Consider the following 16,708-nt stretch of genomic DNA (forward strand, 5'->3'; position numbering starts at 1 on the left):
AGCATCTTCCCGCCAGCTTCGGCAGGGGCAGGAGGGGGCGAGAGGCTGGGAGAGCGTTTGCGGACGTTGGAGTGGCCAGGAGGAGGCGAGGAGACCAGCCCCTAAAGAGTCCCCGAGGCAAGGGCTGCAGAGGGGCGCAGGGGTCCGGGCTGGGAGCGAGGCCGGGCCGAGCCGGGAGCAGTGGGGGGCACCGGCCGCGGACTTCCTGATCGCGCCCCGCCCCGGTCCGCCCCCGCGCCCCGCCCCGGCCGCCCTGGCCGCCCCCCCACTTCCTCCGGCCTCCCGCTCTCACTTCCTTCTCGAGCCCGGAGCCGCTTCGCCGCCCCCAGCTCCCCCGCCGCGGGGAGGGCATCAGGTGAGGCCCGGCCCGGGCGGCCAGGCAGGGGTCCGGGGGAGGGGAGGCTGGCCAGCCCGGGAGTGGACGCAGGCGCCGGCCCAGGAAGTTTACTTGCGGGAGGCCGCGGGCGGGAGCTTCTCGGATCTCTGGGAGTTGGGCGGGCGCGGCCGGCCGGTCGGCGGGGCGGCCGGGCGGGGCGAAGACCGGGCCCTGGTGGAGCCGGTGGCGGCTGTGGAGAGGGTGGGCTCCCTGCGAGGGTTCTGGCGCCTGAGAGCCGCGAGGGATCCCGGAGGCTTTGGAGAGAACGGAGCTCCAAGTGGGAAAGCGCGAAGCTGGGCGCGGGGACTGAGCGACGGGCTGTCTTCAGAAGTGATGGTGGTGGTGGTGGTGGTGGTGGTGATGGAGGCGCGGGGGTTGGGGGACGGATATGTGTGCAAAAACGCTTGGGGACGGAGCCCCTGGGCTGCGGAAGGTGCCCCCGCTGCTCGAGCGGTTGTGACATTTGAGGCAGAGAGGGGGCGGTATCTGAGGCCTCTGCAGTCCCGCCAGTCAGGTCCACACTCCCAGGCTGCAGCTGGGGCCCTCAGCACTTGGCAGGACTCCACTCCTGTGTGTGTGTGTGTGTGTGTGTCTTTTTTGTTTGTTTTTGAGACCCAACCTGCCCAGGTCTGGGACAAGATGTTTAGTGAGGGAACACCTGCTGTGCCTGACCTTGCTCCTTGGGGGGTCAACTGAGGAAGGAAAAGCCCCCATCTTGCAGTGTGATTGGAAGTGGAAGGACTGACTGCCTTTACAGGACTCTGGGGGAGGTGGCTTGAGGTTCTGGGCTGTGGGCAGTGAGGCGGGGGGCGGGGAGCACCTCCTGGTCTTTGCCCTCACTCTGGATCTTGAGTTCTGCAAGTTCTATACATCCCCCCTATTTTTCATCCCCTTGCCCCTTCTTTCATCTCTACGTAGAAACTTTGTCCCTATTCCCTCCCATCCCCTTCAATCTCATCCCCCCTCCGCCCCAGGCACCCTTATACCTAGTCAAGCCGCTTCTGTATCTCCTCTGCAAGCTTTCCCCTCAACTTTGGCTCCCCTCCCCCCGCCTGCACTGATCCATCATCTAGCATCCTTCCTCTCCTGTCATTCTTGATGCCTCCACCTGTTGGCCTCTCTACCTCTTTCTCTTTCGCCCACTTATCTCCAGGTTTGGGGTCAGAAGCTGCTGTAGAACTTGCTGAGAGCCTTCTCGAAGTTTCCTTTCCCTAGCTCAGAGAGGCAGGCTGCAACCTCCCAACAATACAGATGATTAAAGGGCAGAAGCTGTGTGAGTGCGCATGTGTCTGTATATCTACATCTCTATCTCCTGGAGACAAAATAACTGCCCTCAGCCTGGGGGCTCCAGGCAGGGAAAGCAGCAGAATGGAGGGAACGTGCAGTGTGTGAGGCTGTGGTTAGGCAGGGGGAAGCAGCCTGTAGGCGTCAGAGCAGGGTGGCACAGGAGTAAAAATGGCTGGAGAGGCCATTCTCTGTTGGAAATCGAAATCACCTGGAGACCGGGGGCCAGCCTGAAGGTCCCCGACTGTAGCACCCACTGGCTCCAACCCTGACGGGAGAACAGGGGGAACTGAGTGTGGGAGGAAAGGAGGGGAGTTGCAGCTGAGCTAACCTCAGTTGCAACTGTTTCGTTTTGGATTAGGATAAGAGGGATGTGAAGCTAGGATGTGTGCTCGCCCTTCCCAGCTGCTTTCTGGGGCCTGCCCAGGCTGGGTAACCCCAAGTCATAACCTGTCATGGACCTAGGTGACCAAGCAGAAGCCCCTGGAGTTCTGCAAATCCCTGTCTTTAGTTTAAAAGTCTCCGTTTCAACTAGGATACTTCTCTAAGAAATCTCTCCTAAGTCTTAACTTCAGTTCATCCTGTCTTTGTAAACTCATGTCTCTATTCTGGAGCTTCCCCCAGCCCTAGGGATGCATGCGGAGGACTTTGCTTTTCTCTGTGTCCTCTGGTCTTCTGTATTAATTTCTGTGCACTAGCAAGAATGGGAAGCAGAGCAAGTGTTAAGTTTTTGAGCTCTCCCAAACAGCTAAATTTAAGAGCTGTCCCCATGCCTCATCCTATCCTCTTTCCATCTCACAGTTGTCCCTGGCCTATAAATTGTCTGCCTTCTACACATCTGTCTCTTCTGGTCTCCTTTCTGGGAGGTACAGAGGTTTTGCCCCAGGAGGAAATCCCAGGGATCTGCATAAAATCCCAGCTCAGGGAAGGTTGTATGTGCAAGGCACTTTCCCAACACAGTAAAAATCCCAATTTCCAGCCTGGCAGAACAGTACTTATTTTGGCAGTTATGCATTCCTGAGCTCTGCACAGGGCTGTCTGAGAGTAGAGGCAGGGTGATGAGATGGGGGTTCTCCGTGGCCGATTGGAGCTTACTGCCAATAAGTCGTTGCTCACCAAATCTCAGCATGGTGGGAGGGATCTCAGTGGGACAATATTGTGGTATGGGGCCAGTGGGTAGGGGGCTGCTGTTGAGGTCTTGGCTAGAGAAGTATGGTCAAGATCATGACATGGGAAGAAGTAAATGTGAGATTGTCACGTATCCTAGTTGAGAATCAGAGATGTGGAATATAATATGTTAGGTCAGTGTGTTTAGGGGATCATGTGCAGGAAGGTGTTGGGTTAATGGAAGCTGGGGACAGGGGAAAGGGGGTCCTCTGACTCCACATGCTGCCTACTCCCACCAGGGTGAAGTTTGCAGGAGTCCCGAGAAGAGCTACGGAGGAAAACTAAAGACAAAGCCTGGGCCACCTTCCCAGATTGGACTGGTCTTCCTGTCCAGGCTCCAGCTTCCTCTTTTATTTACCCTCATTTCTTACTGGGGGGCGGACATTTCCCCCTGGCGTTGGAGAGTGTCCAGTAATGTAAGTGTTAAAACATGTACACCCAGGATGGACTAAGCATGAGGGCTGAGGAACTGAAAAAGATTTAGATCATCTGGGCCAGTCCATGGTGGGGGTCATCGTGAAGAAAGTCAGAAAGATGTTGGGCCTGCGCTGTGGCTGCAGTCACAGTCCTCGCCCTCTCTACTGGAACTAATGTCAGGTGGGTAGGTAGGCAGGTAGGAGACCTTGGTCAATCTGGTTTTCTCTGGGCTCCATTTCAATGTGAAGGAGTCGCCCAGCAATACCTGCAAATGGCGCAGCGAACGCCCCCACACCCTAGGGAGTGCTCATTTCAGTGCCCTCCACCCTGAACCCTCAGGTCTCTCCAGCCTTGATCCGACAGGCCTGAGTAGGCTTGTCAGGAATTGTTGGAGGTTGAGTGATAAGAGGGCTGAGAGTGTGGGGGATGTTGCCAGAAGGCAGCAAGATGGGGGAGTACCCTGTGCCCTGCACTGGCTCTGCCCGGCATGCTGACAGTGGAAAATAGATACTGGAGTTTCCTCACTGGGGTTATTTTCCCTTGTGGAAACCCCCTCAGGCCACAGGTTTGGCTGAAGGGCCAGGGCAGCCCTGGGTCTCTCTGTGGGTATTTTCAGCGAGGGGAGGAAGGACTGGGAAGATGGCATTTGTCTGCTGCCTTGTGTGAAATGAGCACAGGCAAAGGAAATGCCACTTTACGGGCCTTTCATGGGGCCCAGGGCCGGGGGAGCTGCTGTTGGGCGGGGAGGAGGAAGCCCGTGCACTGAATCTTGCTCTGTGCTGCCTGCTGGGGGGCGGGGGGGGACAGCCTCCTCTGCTGACCCTTGCCAGAGTGGTCTGGGTCCTGGGCTTGGTCCTTTGGGGAACAACCCAGGTGCTGGGACAGTGAAGGAAGATGGGAGAGAAAGGGGCTTAATGAAGGGGTCCCAACCGCAATAGCTTTCTAAGTGACAACTTCTTTGCTCGTTTCTAGCCCTGACTGGGTGGTAGCATCGACACTCTTACCCTACTTGCTGTATGTAGCTCAGTGTTTTCTGCAGGGGCTGATGGGAAGAGAATGCAAGAGTTGGAGAGTCTTCCAGTGTGGATTGGTTTCTTAAAAGCTAGGGACTAGCTCTCTTAGATCCTGCACTGCTGAAGGAGAAAAGGGAAAGAGACTCAGCCCTTGGCTCGATCCCAGCCCTATGCTGACCTCATATCTCATCCAGCTTCCTTCTCCCAACCCAGCTGCAGCCAGCTGCAGCCCCTTTGGGCCTTTTCACATCACCTCTTCTCCCTTCAAAACAAACAAATAAGCAAACTTGTAAAGCTTCTGAAGCTTTCTAGCAGTACCCCTGCCCCTTGCCTGATCTTCCACAGGTGTCTTCAGCTATTCCCCACCCTTAGTCTGTCAGGACCATTTCTGCTACCCATCCCTTATAACCACTGAACTAATGCTACTGGCTTCACCCATCTCCCTCTTCCAGCTAAGAACCAGGGAAAATCTCTTGGGTGTCTGTTACTTTGTGTTCCTCAGGGTAAGGAAGAAGTTGGTTACCTTTGTCTTGTTGCTTTTGGGCAGAGGGGCACTGTTTGTTCCCAGTATTATAGATGGGGGATGGTGTGTGTGTGTACACGTACGTGCAGTTTTTGCTTAGCCCTGTGCTGGGCTTCTGGAAATGAATAGGTTGGACTACCTCCCTAGGACGCTTCCAGTTAGTTGAGTGCAATGCATGATGTGGCTGTCAGTGCTGGAAGGTTAGGGGCAGGAGAGGAGGTAGTTGTATCCTGTAGAAGCTGGGGAGCAGAACTGGGCCTTGAAAGATGGGAAGGGTCTGAAGGGAGCATGCAAAGACACAAAAGACAGGTTGATTCCATTCAGATATTTACTGAAAGCCCCTGGGTGCCGAGCTCAGTGGAGGGGGACAGAACTCCAGGATCTTTCCCTCTTGGCCCTCTCAGTCTAAGGACAAGAGATAAGAATCAGATCACCCTCCCTTTGATGCAAGTCCTAGCCGGGGAGAGCGAGAGGACCCGACTTCAGATAGCATAAGTCGCCTGTGACTTGTGTGTTTTGTGCAAATTTTCCCAGAGGACTTGGTAGCAGTGGTGCTTGGATATGTGGCTGTTGATACTTCATGGATTTGGGAGAAGAGAACCAGAAGCCACTTTGGAGAGGATCAGGGTGGTGTGGTGGTGTGGCCAGCTCTAAGGGTGGAAATGCTGAGTGTAGTTAGAAAGGTTTAGGGAGGGCTATGGCAGGGAAGCCCCTTGAGAAGGGGGCAGTTAGAAGCTGAAGTAAGTTCCCAGCTGCTTCCATGCTTTGCCGGGCTCTTAGAGCCCACGTCTCCCCTCCCCCACTCCCAGTTGGGACACTTCCCCTGCTCTAACGGGCCACAGAGATCTGGCAATCAGGCAAACTTCCTTTCCCTCCCTCCTCCTGAGCCACACCCCAAAACCAGGCCCCACTGGGTGCGGGCTGGGTTCCAGGGACCACACTCAGGGTTGGTCCCCAGGAGCTGTGGCTCCCATGGGCCTTCGTCTTTGCTGGAACCAACTCTCAGCTGATACTGGGCAGAGAGATTTTTGCCTCTTCCAGGCATTGCTTTTGCCTGCCATTTGCTGTCTTAACACGATGCAGCCTTGCAGGCTGGGGTGTGGGGAGATTCCAGTCCTGTGTTTGGGAGAAGTCTCCAGAAGGCAGTGGCTGTACCCTCCTGTATAGCCAGCTCTGTACTCACGACCCATGGTGGCTGAGAGAAGCCCGGGCTGCAGGATCCTAGGGACAGGATCTAAGGGTCAGAAGGAGACAGCCAGTCAGCCAATGCAGGACTAAAAGGGGTGGACATGCTCCATCAGTGCCAGGAGTTCAGTAGCCACATGGATGGTAAGACTTAAGCTAGGCCTTGAGATGCCAGGAAGATGGGAGAGGGAAGAGAATGACAGACGGGGGAGAGATCAAGGGTAGAAATTCAGAGGCAAGAATGATGCTGGCCTGTCTGCAGAGGTGCTGGGAGATGTCTGGGGCAGGATGCTGGGTATTGCCATGTCCAGGTACCTGCATTGTGCACACACCCTCATATTACCACACTCAGTGAGGCAGGTCCTGTTACTGCTACCCTTGAGAAACGAGGAGATGAAAGCCTGGAGAGGCAAACCATCCTAAGTCCAGGGTCACACAGCTGATGAGTAACAGAACTAGAATTGAAACCTAGTTCCGTGTGACACTGAAACTCCTGTCAGATTATGAAGAACTTGGAAATGCCAAGATGGGGGGTAAACATCTGAGTTTAATGTGGGAATAGAAAACCAGAGCAAGTCATTATGACTTGGTGAGAATCACGTACAAGTGTTCATTTATTTTACTCTCTGAAGATTCTTTCCTAAAAAGCTACCCAGTGTACAAGTCACACCTGAGCCGTAGCCTTTAGCAGGTTGCTCATGCTTTAGCCTCCTGCCGTCCTGACAACCTTTGCGCCTGTGGGGCACAGGCTAGAAGTTCAGTGGGCTAGAGAACTTACTTGATCCAGTTCAGGCCACAGACATTCAGAGAAAAGTTGTCTGAGGAAGGCCTGGGCTAACCCTAGTCCCCAACACCAGGCTGCTGCCACCACCTGCTGCTTCCTGCACTGCTCTGGCCATGAAAGGCTTTGTTCTGTCACAGTTGACAAAGTGTGTTTCTTGTGCCCCGTGAGGCTGGGAGGGCGGGTGCTATTGCTCTCCTAGCACAGATAATTCAGGCTGCAGGAAGGGAAGTAACTTGCTTGGCTCAAGGTCACAGAGTTAGCCATTAAGGTCTAACTTGGAGACTGCAGCAAATTAAAGACATGAAAAAAAAAAAGGATTTTGGATCGCAGGGCTGGGTTTGTACGCCAGGTCCCACACTGGCTGTGTGATGTGGGATGATTTGAACTGCTCTGAGACTGTTTTCTCCTCTGTCAGAGAGCAATAGGGCCAACAGGTTGTTTCAGAGATCAGCAGACATAATCCCATGCGCTCTATAAAAACCTTATGCCAGTATGTGGACTTTTTTAGTCAAAGGTCAAGATCAGCAGGTAAGGCTCAGGAGGTCATATTTGGGTGTCTGGTGCTCTTGGCCCTGGACTCCACCACTTCCCTTGCCCCTGCTTGTTTTCTGGACACTGCCTCGTGCATAATCCTTTTCCGCTGTCAGTCCCGTGTTCCCTTGCCAGTCCGGAAGCTGCCCTCCCCCCACTCCCCTTTGAGGGCAGATTTACTGATCTCTGGGTGATAACCACCTCCCCCAAGAGTGGAGTACCGGCTGTACTTTCAATCTCTGAGGCCTTGTGACTGCCGGCCAGAGTTCCCTTCTGGCCTTCCTGCCTGGGCCAGCCCGTGGCTGGACTTGTGGGAGAGAGTTCTCAGTTACCCTGCTGTATCCACTCCCCTTACCCTGCAGAGGTAACAGCACCAGACCCTGGAGTAGTTCTGTGAAAGACCAGGGTCTCCCAGATAATCCAGTGTCCACAAGTAACAACCTGTGCCCTTATGGCTCTTCAGCTGTTCTGTTGCCCACCTAGTGCCGTTGTCATTGGCATGTGTATCTCTGTTTTCCAGATAAGGAAACTGAGGCGCAGAGAGGATAAGGGCCTTATCCTTTGCTGCCGTCTGCAGGCAGAGCTGGGCTTAGAACTTGAGTTCCCCGACTTCCAGTCTCAGCTTCTCTGCTCCTTTCCCCGCCCCAACAGGAACTTTTATTTTATTATTATTTTTTTTTAGGAACTGTATCTTACACATGCAAATAAGATGAAAATATTTTTAGTGTGAACCGGAGAGACAGTCCCATAGAGTGAAACTGCTTCCCTACCAGCTGGTCCCCAGGGAAGCTATGTCCTGGGAGAGAACTCTGGATTCTTTTTAGCCCTTCCACCACCAGGGATCATTTCTAATGGGCGTATCCTCCCATGTCCCTCCCCTAACCTCCCACCCCATTTTAACTCTTTTTTTTTTATTCCATTTTAATTTTTGAGGTATTTGGTTGTGCATAAAACAAGCTGCCCTTCCCGTGCAGCAGGACTGGTTGTGGGAGACAGTCAGGGAAAGGAAGTCACACACTGGCTAGCTAAGAGTCCCCTGTGGCTGAGAGGAAGTAGCCAATGAGAGGAGGGCCCTTGCCACAGCAGTCATTATAAATAATCCCAGGGTTTCCGGAAGCCCTGTCCTGTTGCAGACCTCAAAAGACTAGTTCTCACCCAAGGCCCATGACTGGCCTGAGGAACCAGGCTGGTGCCTAGAGCTGAGACTCTGCCTCTTGTTACTGACTCTCCAAACTTTCTTCATATTAACTCATTTCATACACTGAGCAATTTGAATGCAATATCCCAATATTATCCCCCCGTTTTTTTACAGAAGTGAAAACTGAGGCTTGGAACTCAGAAATATTGTCAGGATTATCTGTAATAAGCTGGTAGGACTATGGTGATCCAGTCCCTGCCCGTCTGACTTCAGCATCCAGTTCCAGCAGGGATACTGTTTTTGTGTTTTGGTTTGGGTTTGTTTTAAAGATTTTTTTTAAACGCAAACAAACAAAAATAAAAGATTGTTTATTTGAAAGTCCAAGTCACAGAGATATTCCATCTGCTTGTTCACTCCTCACATAGCTACAAGGAACCTGGAACTCCATCTAGGTCTCCCATGTAGATACAGGGGTACAAGCACTTGAGTCATTTTTTACTGCTTGTCCAGGTGCATTAGCAGGAAGTTGAATCTAAAGAGGAGCAGTCAAGACTTTTTTATTAGTTATATTTATTTTTGATGACAGTTGATTAGAGTGATAGAGCAGTCAAGACTTAAACTGGCATTCTCGTGGGATGCTGGCGCTGCAGGCATCAGCTAAACGTGCCGCCCTGGTGATGATGTTTTGCTAGCCATGTGTTCTCTGCAGGAGGCCCCGATGCTCTTCAGAGGTTCATGTGTGTGCTCCCAGGAAAGGATCAGAACACTGAAGGGAAAGTCACGTTTTTGTTTTGCTCTCATATTCATCCCTTCCTGGCATAGCTTGAAGGAGCATACCCGGATGCCAGCCCCGGACCCAGTATTTCCCTGCCAGACGGGACTTTCCATGCTTCCCAGAATGATGGGAGTGGGCTTGCCCTCTTCCACCCTTCCCAGAACATTCCAGATGGACACAGAAGCTGTCTGGAGAATCCTACTCCCTCCTTAGTGAGCTTCCCACTGCACCCTTTGCTTCAGCTCAGTAGAAGTCAGGATTGGAGGATTTGAAGCATCAGTGTAAGGTGGACCCCAAGTTTGGAAAGGTTCTACCTGAGGCTGCGTGCAAGATGGGGGAGGGTGGATATTATTAGAGAAACTGTACCCTCCTATTTCTATACTGCCTGGAAAAATAGTAAAATACCTAATAGTGAATGGGTACTGTCTAGGTACTATGCACTGCCAGTGTTCCAGTACTGTCAGTAAATACTTGGCCTATATTAACTTGGGGCCAGGGCTGTAACATAACAGGTAAAAGCTGCCACCCATGGTACCAGTATCCTATATGGGTGCCAGTTTGAGTCCAGGCTGCTCTAATTCTGATCCAGGCCCTTGCTAATGTGCCTGGGAAAGCAGTGGAAGATGGCCTAAGTGCTTGGGCCCCTGTACCCATGTGGGAGACTTGGCAGAAGCTCCCAGCTCCTGGCTCTGTCCTGGCTCAGCTCCAGCTGTTGTGGCCATCTGGGGAGTGAACCAGCAGATGGAAGAATGCACACATGTTCTCTCTCTCCTCCGTTTTCTCCCTTTCTCTGTATACTCTGCCTTTAAAATCAACCAATTAATCTTATTTTTTAAAGAAACACATTAACATGTAATCCTCACAATAACCCAGTGTAGTTTTTGCTTTTTGTTTTTTTGAATCCCCTCATCCTGATGCCAAGAGCTAGAGGCCTCCCTAACCAACAGTATCCCTTTCATCTGTTCACAGTTCCCTGCACCCAGAGGGGCCCAGCAGGAGGCATTGCCTCCACTTCAGCAGCTGCCCCCACAATGCAAAGCATCAAGTGTGTGGTGGTGGGTGATGGGGCTGTAGGCAAGACATGCCTGCTCATCTGCTACACGACCAACGCCTTCCCCAAAGAGTACATCCCCACGGTGTTTGACAACTACAGTGCCCAGAGCGCAGTGGATGGGCGCACGGTGAACCTGAACCTGTGGGACACTGCGGGCCAAGAGGAGTACGACCGCCTCCGCACACTCTCCTATCCTCAGACCAACGTCTTTGTCATCTGCTTCTCCATTGCCAGTCCGCCCTCCTACGAGAATGTGCGGCACAAGTGGCACCCGGAAGTGTGCCACCACTGCCCCGACGTGCCCATCCTCCTGGTGGGCACCAAGAAGGACCTGAGAGCCCAGCCTGACACCCTACGGCGCCTCAAGGAGCAGGGCCAGGCACCCATCACTCCGCAGCAGGGCCAGGCACTGGCCAAGCAGATCCACGCTGTGCGCTACCTCGAGTGCTCGGCCCTGCAGCAGGACGGGGTGAAGGAAGTGTTTGCCGAGGCTGTCCGGGCTGTGCTCAACCCCACCCCCATCAAGCGTGGGCGCTCCTGTGTCCTCTTGTGACCCTGGCAGTCAGCTTGGAGGCTGGCCCTGACTCCCCCCACCCCCCACCAGCTGTGCCTTGGTGCCTTGTCTGCCCCCAGCTGTGCCTTAAGGACTAATTCTGGCACCCCTTGCCAGGGGGCTCCCTGAATGCCTTTTTCTCCTTATGGAGGTCTGACTGCAGGGAAAAGGGGGCTTTGGGCCCCACCCACCCTGCCTGGGAACATCAGGTATTCCCATGAGCTCACCCAGGCCAAGGTTGGACCCCTCCCCAAGAGGCCAGTCCAGTGCCCCGTCCCTGTTGTCTGCTACTGACAAGTTGATCCAGCTTTCCACACAGTTGTTGCTTCCTCTCGTGGTGTCTCCTCTCAGGTTAGGGCCTCTTGGCCATCTCTAACCTCTGCCCCTGCTGCTCCTAAAACTGCCTCTCCCTCCCCAGATGCTCCCTCCTTTCCCCCTGGAAGGAGCCATAGAATCCTGAGATGAATGTGCCCTAACCTGCCACCCCCTCTGTGCCCAGGCCTTTTGCATCCGCTGACTGACTCAGTCCCTACCCCACCCTACTACCAGCTCCTAGGGGGCCTTTCCTACCCATCCTCAGCATCAATAAAACCTCCTGTCTTCAGTGGCCCCGGCTCCTCACTGTGCTGGGTATTAGGGGGGTGGGCATGGGCTAGGGCTTCCCAGAGACTGGGAGTCTTTTGTCAGGGGACAGAAGACAATAGGCTTCATTGTGATGTCTCTCCTGCCCCTCTCCCAATTTCCCTAACAAAGCTCTGGGGCCCTACCCCAGATGCTGCAGTGGACTAGGAGGAAAAGCTTGAGATTTCCTGATCTAGAGCTGGGAAAAGGAAATGGTTGAGAGCTGGAGGCAGGTGTACTCAGTCATGAATTTGAGAGCCATCCCCTTGGTCTGAGGAACCCAACTTATTGGTCAGCTAGAGACAGGTTGTCCCAGCTTCCAGGGCTGGAAGGGCTGGCTCAGTCTTTACCCCTTACCAAAAAGGAGGCCCAGTGTCCAGGCCTAAGAGAGAGCTGGGACAGGATGGTGGACACTGGGAATCCTACCCTACTGTGGACTTGTTCCCTCCATCCTAAAACTGTCCCCTCCTCAGTTCCAATCTGATAAATCAGGAGATGAACCCAGCAAGCCTAGCCAAGACTGTGAACCAAAAGAAAAATTTATTTTCCTTTGAAACAAAATATACAAGGCAAAGCTCTCAGGAGGCCCCTAGGGAGCCTCTTGTAGGGTGGAGATCTGTTTCTCTACTCCATAGCATTGCAAAGGAGGGAGGGTCTTGTAGAGTGGAGATTTCATAAGGCTTGGGAAACACACACCATGCTGATGCTGCTCCTGGGACAGGTGCAGACCCTCCATCGGGTACCAGAGCCCTCCTGGCAGGGTTCTTGGAAATCCCACAGCACGCAACCCCGTCTTCCCCCAATCACCATCCCAATTTGGACGCACTGAGGCTTGGACAGGGAGGAACATGTGGGTATACACCCTAGGGCACACATCAAATCAAAGAAGTGGGGCCAGGACAGGAACCCCCCTCCCCAACCCCACCCATGGTGCCTTTGGCAGGACACTGTAGCCATAGGCCTGGATGTCCATAGTAGCTCATCAGACAGGTTAGTCATATGGACTGCTCCGTGGTGAGGAGTGGTTGTGGGTTATGTGTGGTAGCCACTTCTTTGTGGTCCCCAACCTCAGCAGAAGGTGACTATGTAAAGGCTAAGGACCGGATGGTGCTTGTGAACCTCAGGACATTTTTTTTTTTTAGCACCAAGTAATGGAGCTCTGCTGCCAGCTGAGCTTCGTGGGACCTCTCCAGTAAGGACTGTGTCACTTGCAGGCTGCCTCTGCCCAGACATGAAGAAGCTGGCAGCCCCAGGGTCAGCCTTGTCCTATGCCCTTCTCCCCCTGGGACACAGTAGGGGAGGGGAGGAAGGCTAGGATGCTATCTTGTTTCTGGGCACTGCAGACCATCTCCTGTCTCCGTCACTGCAGGATAGAAGGGTTCAGAATCGCTTTTCCTCCGGCTGGGAGGTGATGAGCAGCTCCTTGTTCCCAAAGTCCCACCAAGCTGTCATATGGAACGCCATGTTGGTTAGGACAACAGTGTACTCCAGGATAGCAAAGATGGTGTACACTATGGTGGGGACACAAGAGACGACACAGTGAGCTTCCTGCTACCCCCTCAGCACTGCTGGGGGAGTCACTGCATCCCATCAGTCCACCAGGAGTGACCCTAGGGGCACTATCTCCAAGCCCTCCGCCCACTGGTAGTCCTTTCAGATCTCCTGTGAACCCCTCACCTCCAGCCTCACAGTACATGTTGTGCCGAAAGTAGACTGCCAGGGCCGAGAAGAAGGAGACAAAGTTGATGATGAAGAGCCGCTGCTTCCAGCTGTAGGACTTGCGCTCCTAGGGGAGGGGATGGCTGATGGCTCTGTAGCGTGCTAGGCAGGGGTGCTGGGTGCTCTCCCTCCCTCAAGTCCCCCTCGTGGTCATGGAAGGGAATATGGGCACGGGTGGCAGGTGTGACAAGTGGGTTCACACCCCTGCACTTGCAGGAGTGACAGCCAAGGAGGAGGGTCCTGCCCCTCCCTCTTCAGGACGACAGTGCCAGTGTGTTTTGTGGAGTCACCTACGCAAGCCAATACCTTCAAAGATGGTGAAGGTTCGTCCCTGACACAGGATTCTTAATCAGAGCAGCCTGGCTGTGCCGCTCAAGCACTGTCCTCCCAAATAACCCAGCACAGTCCCAGACTCTGCAGTGTACCACCCCCTCCCAACCAGGCCTCCTTGGGCTGAGGGGTTCCATTCTCGCTCCAGGCCCCGCTTCACCAGCACCCGCATCCTGAGGATGGGCATCCTTGATTTCCTTCTGGGCCACCTGGAGCCCCACTAGGGGTGCACCGTACCTCCTGACTTACTGTGTGCTTCTTGGTCAGCCGCCAGAGAATGCAGGTGAGCAGCATGTGACCGAGGGAAGCCGCGATGAACACAATGAAAGCATTCTCGTGGACAGCTGGAGGGAGAGAGGGAGCCAGGGAGTGCACGCACGCAAGCGCATTTGTGTTGGTGTGTGTCATGGGATGGGGAGTACGCACATACCCCTGCGCAGGAGGGAGTGGAGGCGAGGGAGGAGGGGCCCCTCCCAAAACCCACCCTGACTCCTCCCTCGCCCCAGCACCCACTGAAGTCTTCGGAGGAGGAGACATAGGTGAGCACAAGCAGTGCGAGGTTCTCCACGACGTTGAGGCCAAAGTTGAGGCGGCAAAGTGGGCGGTAGCCGGGGCACGGGGAGGCGCAGCTGAGGTAGTGGTTCCAGTAGACGAAGGCCACCAGGAAGCGGGGTGCTGAGTGTAGGCCGATGCAGAAGCGCCACACGTAGCGCTGGGGCACCTCCCCGCCGATGGCCGAGCTCACTGATGGCAGGTAATTGGGCACCTGCAGAGTTGTGACCCAGCTAGGTACCTGTACACCTGGAGAGAGCCCTTCAAAAGGCCACCCTCCCCCTTTCAGCTCTTTCCTGGGGAAGTCCTCTGGAAGGATTTTCCCTCTCTGCAGATCTCCCATTCCTGTCCTGGGCCCAGGGCCCAGGGTGCTCAGTGCTCCTTCCCCAGGCAGCAGGGGATTCCCCCTCCCCTTGGGAGTTGGGAACCTGCACATTTGGGCAAGTGGTGGGTTGTGAAGGATTCTGAGCATCCTGTGCCCAGAGCTCAGAGTCATGCCTCAAAGAGCAAGTGGATAGAGGTGGCCAGAAATCCAGGACCCCAGACACAATGCTGAGCGAAGGGTGGAATGGAGTATCTGAGTGTACCTGGAACAGTGCGGGGACTTGGCGTCCAGCTGAGCTCTTCCTCTTCCTGCTCCCAGCACCAATCCTTCCTCTGGGTAGGTAGGCCAGGGGGCTCAAGGGTGCACTGAGACTCTTGGGGAGCTGGGCCAGAACAGTGCCCTGACCCTGATCATCTTTAAGATGCTGGGGGCTCCTAACCTGGTGCTATATCGGAAAATGACCCTGTTATTGTACCTCTGCTCCTTCCTTCTTTCCCAACACGTGGAATTTCTCACTCTTTAAAGAATGGGGGCCTCACAACTACACAGCTAGAAGGGCTGATATGTCTCTCGTGTGAGACATAAGAGGATGTGGGATGAGTCAACAGGGCTAGAGGGTCTCTAGGATTCCTGGGCCTGGAATAGTGCTACCCAACTTTCATAGTCATGGAGCTCAGGAAGGCCAGGAGGTACATGATAAATGTAAGTGGTCTGGAACTGCAGAATCTGTGTTGTCAAGATTCCAAAGCTGTGGACGCTACTGGGCAACTGCCCACATTTTGTGTGGACTGTTTTTGTGAGCTTTAGCAAAGCCTGAGGCAGTTTCTGAGCTCTGGGACCCGGCAAGAAATGATTCTAACTACAGAAGCACCTGTCAGAGACACTGTCAGTTAAGATGCTTGAATGGCAAAGCGGACAAGCCTTGGAAGCAGCTCACAGAGCCAGGGTGGGTGGACCTGGAGGAGCACCAGCCTAAGGTTTCACAGAGAGCTCTTGGAGGGAGGATGCTACTCCTGTGGCCATAGCTTGACATGTGGTAGCCCGAGACCAGACTGCTGACTCTGAGTCATCGATGAGGAGCAAGTTGAGGTGCTCTGGGGTTGCACACAGTGGGTCTGCACTGGAGCTGGAGGGCCGTTCAACAAGTCACTCCAGCTCTCTGAGCTCCTGTTCCTCACTGTGAGGAGGGTGTGGCCTCATCTTCCTCTCTGGGTGATTACGCACTCCAAATACAGGCAGTATGCCAAGTTGCTGCAGTGTCTGGCACACAGTGGGTGCAATAAATGACAGCTTGGAAAGCCAACTCTCCTGTGAGGGCTGCGAAGATGCCATGAGCTGCAGTCACCGAGCATGCCAAGGCCTGCTCAGGGGCCAGAGGTGGGGCGGCAGGCACTGAAGGCCTGCAGCGCTCCTCACGCGCTCTGTCTGTCCCTGGCTGGGTGGGTTAGTGGCAGCACTGCCTGTGCTTGCTGGGATATTCATTCTGGGAACTCTTCTCTGCTCTTGGCTCTTTTAAAGGGAACAGGACAAAACTCTAAAGCCCAAATGGGAGAAGCCAAGGGTGTTGAAGGGCCTGACTGATGTTGGGTGGGGAATGGGAGTGGGGGATGGGACAATGATCAGCTGAGATGGGAGAGGCCTCAGGAGAAGGAGAGAGGGGGGAGGTCCAAGGAGGGCACTGGCTTCTAGGAGCATGGATTCTCTCTTCTGTCAGGTATACGCAGACACATACAATCAGGCATGGACACCCCTATCTCTACCCCTACCCCCAGCATACAAATCCCCTCTCACCAACTGTCAGGCACAAGCACCAGCAGCAGCTTTCAAAGACCAGGTACACAACTCACCCCCAGGCCTCCCCCATGGGCCCAGCAAAGAGCATTGAGGGATGCAAAGACAATCCCTCTCTGACAAGGCCGTAGATCAGAAACTGACACAGCACAAATGAGGGTTCCAAATGTTCCCAATCACAGCACCTTGAATTTCACCAGCAGAGATTCAATCCCTTGACCCTTCAGATAAAGGTTTCCCCAGACTGCAGATGACTTCTCTTGTCTATCTTACCAGCCTCTGCCTCTTGCCTATTTGACAAAAACATCAATTTCTGTCACTCCTACTTGCAATTCTTCTCTGGACGCCTCCTATCTCTCCCTACAGCTCCCATCTTAGCTCAGTCTGTCCAGTGGCAGGAGCTGCCTCTGGCCTTCTCACTGGGCTCCTTGCTCAGTGTTTTCCACTCAGGGACTGCAATGATCTTCTGAAGCACAAATCTGTTCACAACCCTTTCCTGTTTGCCCAGCGCCCTCTGGAGAGAAATCTTGCCTTGTCAGCTTGGCCTGTTCACAGTTCTCTGCAGCCCAC

At 54.1% G+C, this 16,708-nt stretch overlaps 2 protein-coding genes across 23 annotated transcripts in view; one reads left to right on the forward strand and one right to left on the reverse strand.

Annotated features, from left to right (window-relative positions):
• The first annotated feature begins 207 nt into the window (after window positions 1-207).
• Window positions 208-11,404, forward strand: RHOG (ras homolog family member G). Its single transcript, XM_004589937.3, has 2 exons — window positions 208-355; window positions 10,163-11,404. Exon 2 carries the CDS (start codon window positions 10,225-10,227, stop codon window positions 10,798-10,800), a length of 576 nt encoding a protein of 191 aa, XP_004589994.1. The 5' UTR covers window positions 208-355; window positions 10,163-10,224; the 3' UTR covers window positions 10,801-11,404.
• A 538-nt stretch (window positions 11,405-11,942) lies between these two features.
• The window catches only part of PGAP2 (post-GPI attachment to proteins 2), a 28,343-nt gene continuing 23,577 nt past the window's right edge, over window positions 11,943-16,708 (reverse strand). For 20 of the 22 annotated variants that reach the window (XM_058663501.1, XM_058663499.1, XM_058663500.1 and 17 more), the window contains 4 exons: window positions 13,984-14,236; window positions 13,708-13,814; window positions 13,099-13,207; window positions 11,943-12,932 (listed from right to left, as the gene is read on the reverse strand). In XM_058663501.1, coding sequence (XP_058519484.1) covers window positions 12,802-12,932; window positions 13,099-13,207; window positions 13,708-13,814; window positions 13,984-14,236 — 600 coding nt within the window. In that variant the 3' untranslated portion in view covers window positions 11,943-12,801. The remainder of the gene's footprint in view (window positions 12,933-13,098; window positions 13,208-13,707; window positions 13,815-13,983; window positions 14,237-16,708) is intronic. The other 2 variants (XM_058663514.1, XM_058663494.1) reach the window with 1 other exon arrangement.

This window comes from Ochotona princeps, chromosome 4 (genome assembly GCF_030435755.1).
Source record: "Ochotona princeps isolate mOchPri1 chromosome 4, mOchPri1.hap1, whole genome shotgun sequence".
NCBI classification, from domain to species: Eukaryota; Metazoa; Chordata; class Mammalia; order Lagomorpha; family Ochotonidae; genus Ochotona; species Ochotona princeps.

Excerpts from the sequence above, each read along its gene's own strand:
- RHOG (XM_004589937.3), top strand. The coding sequence starts at position 10,225 with ATGCAAAGCATCAAGTGTGTGGTGGTGGGTGATGGGGCTGTAGGCAAG.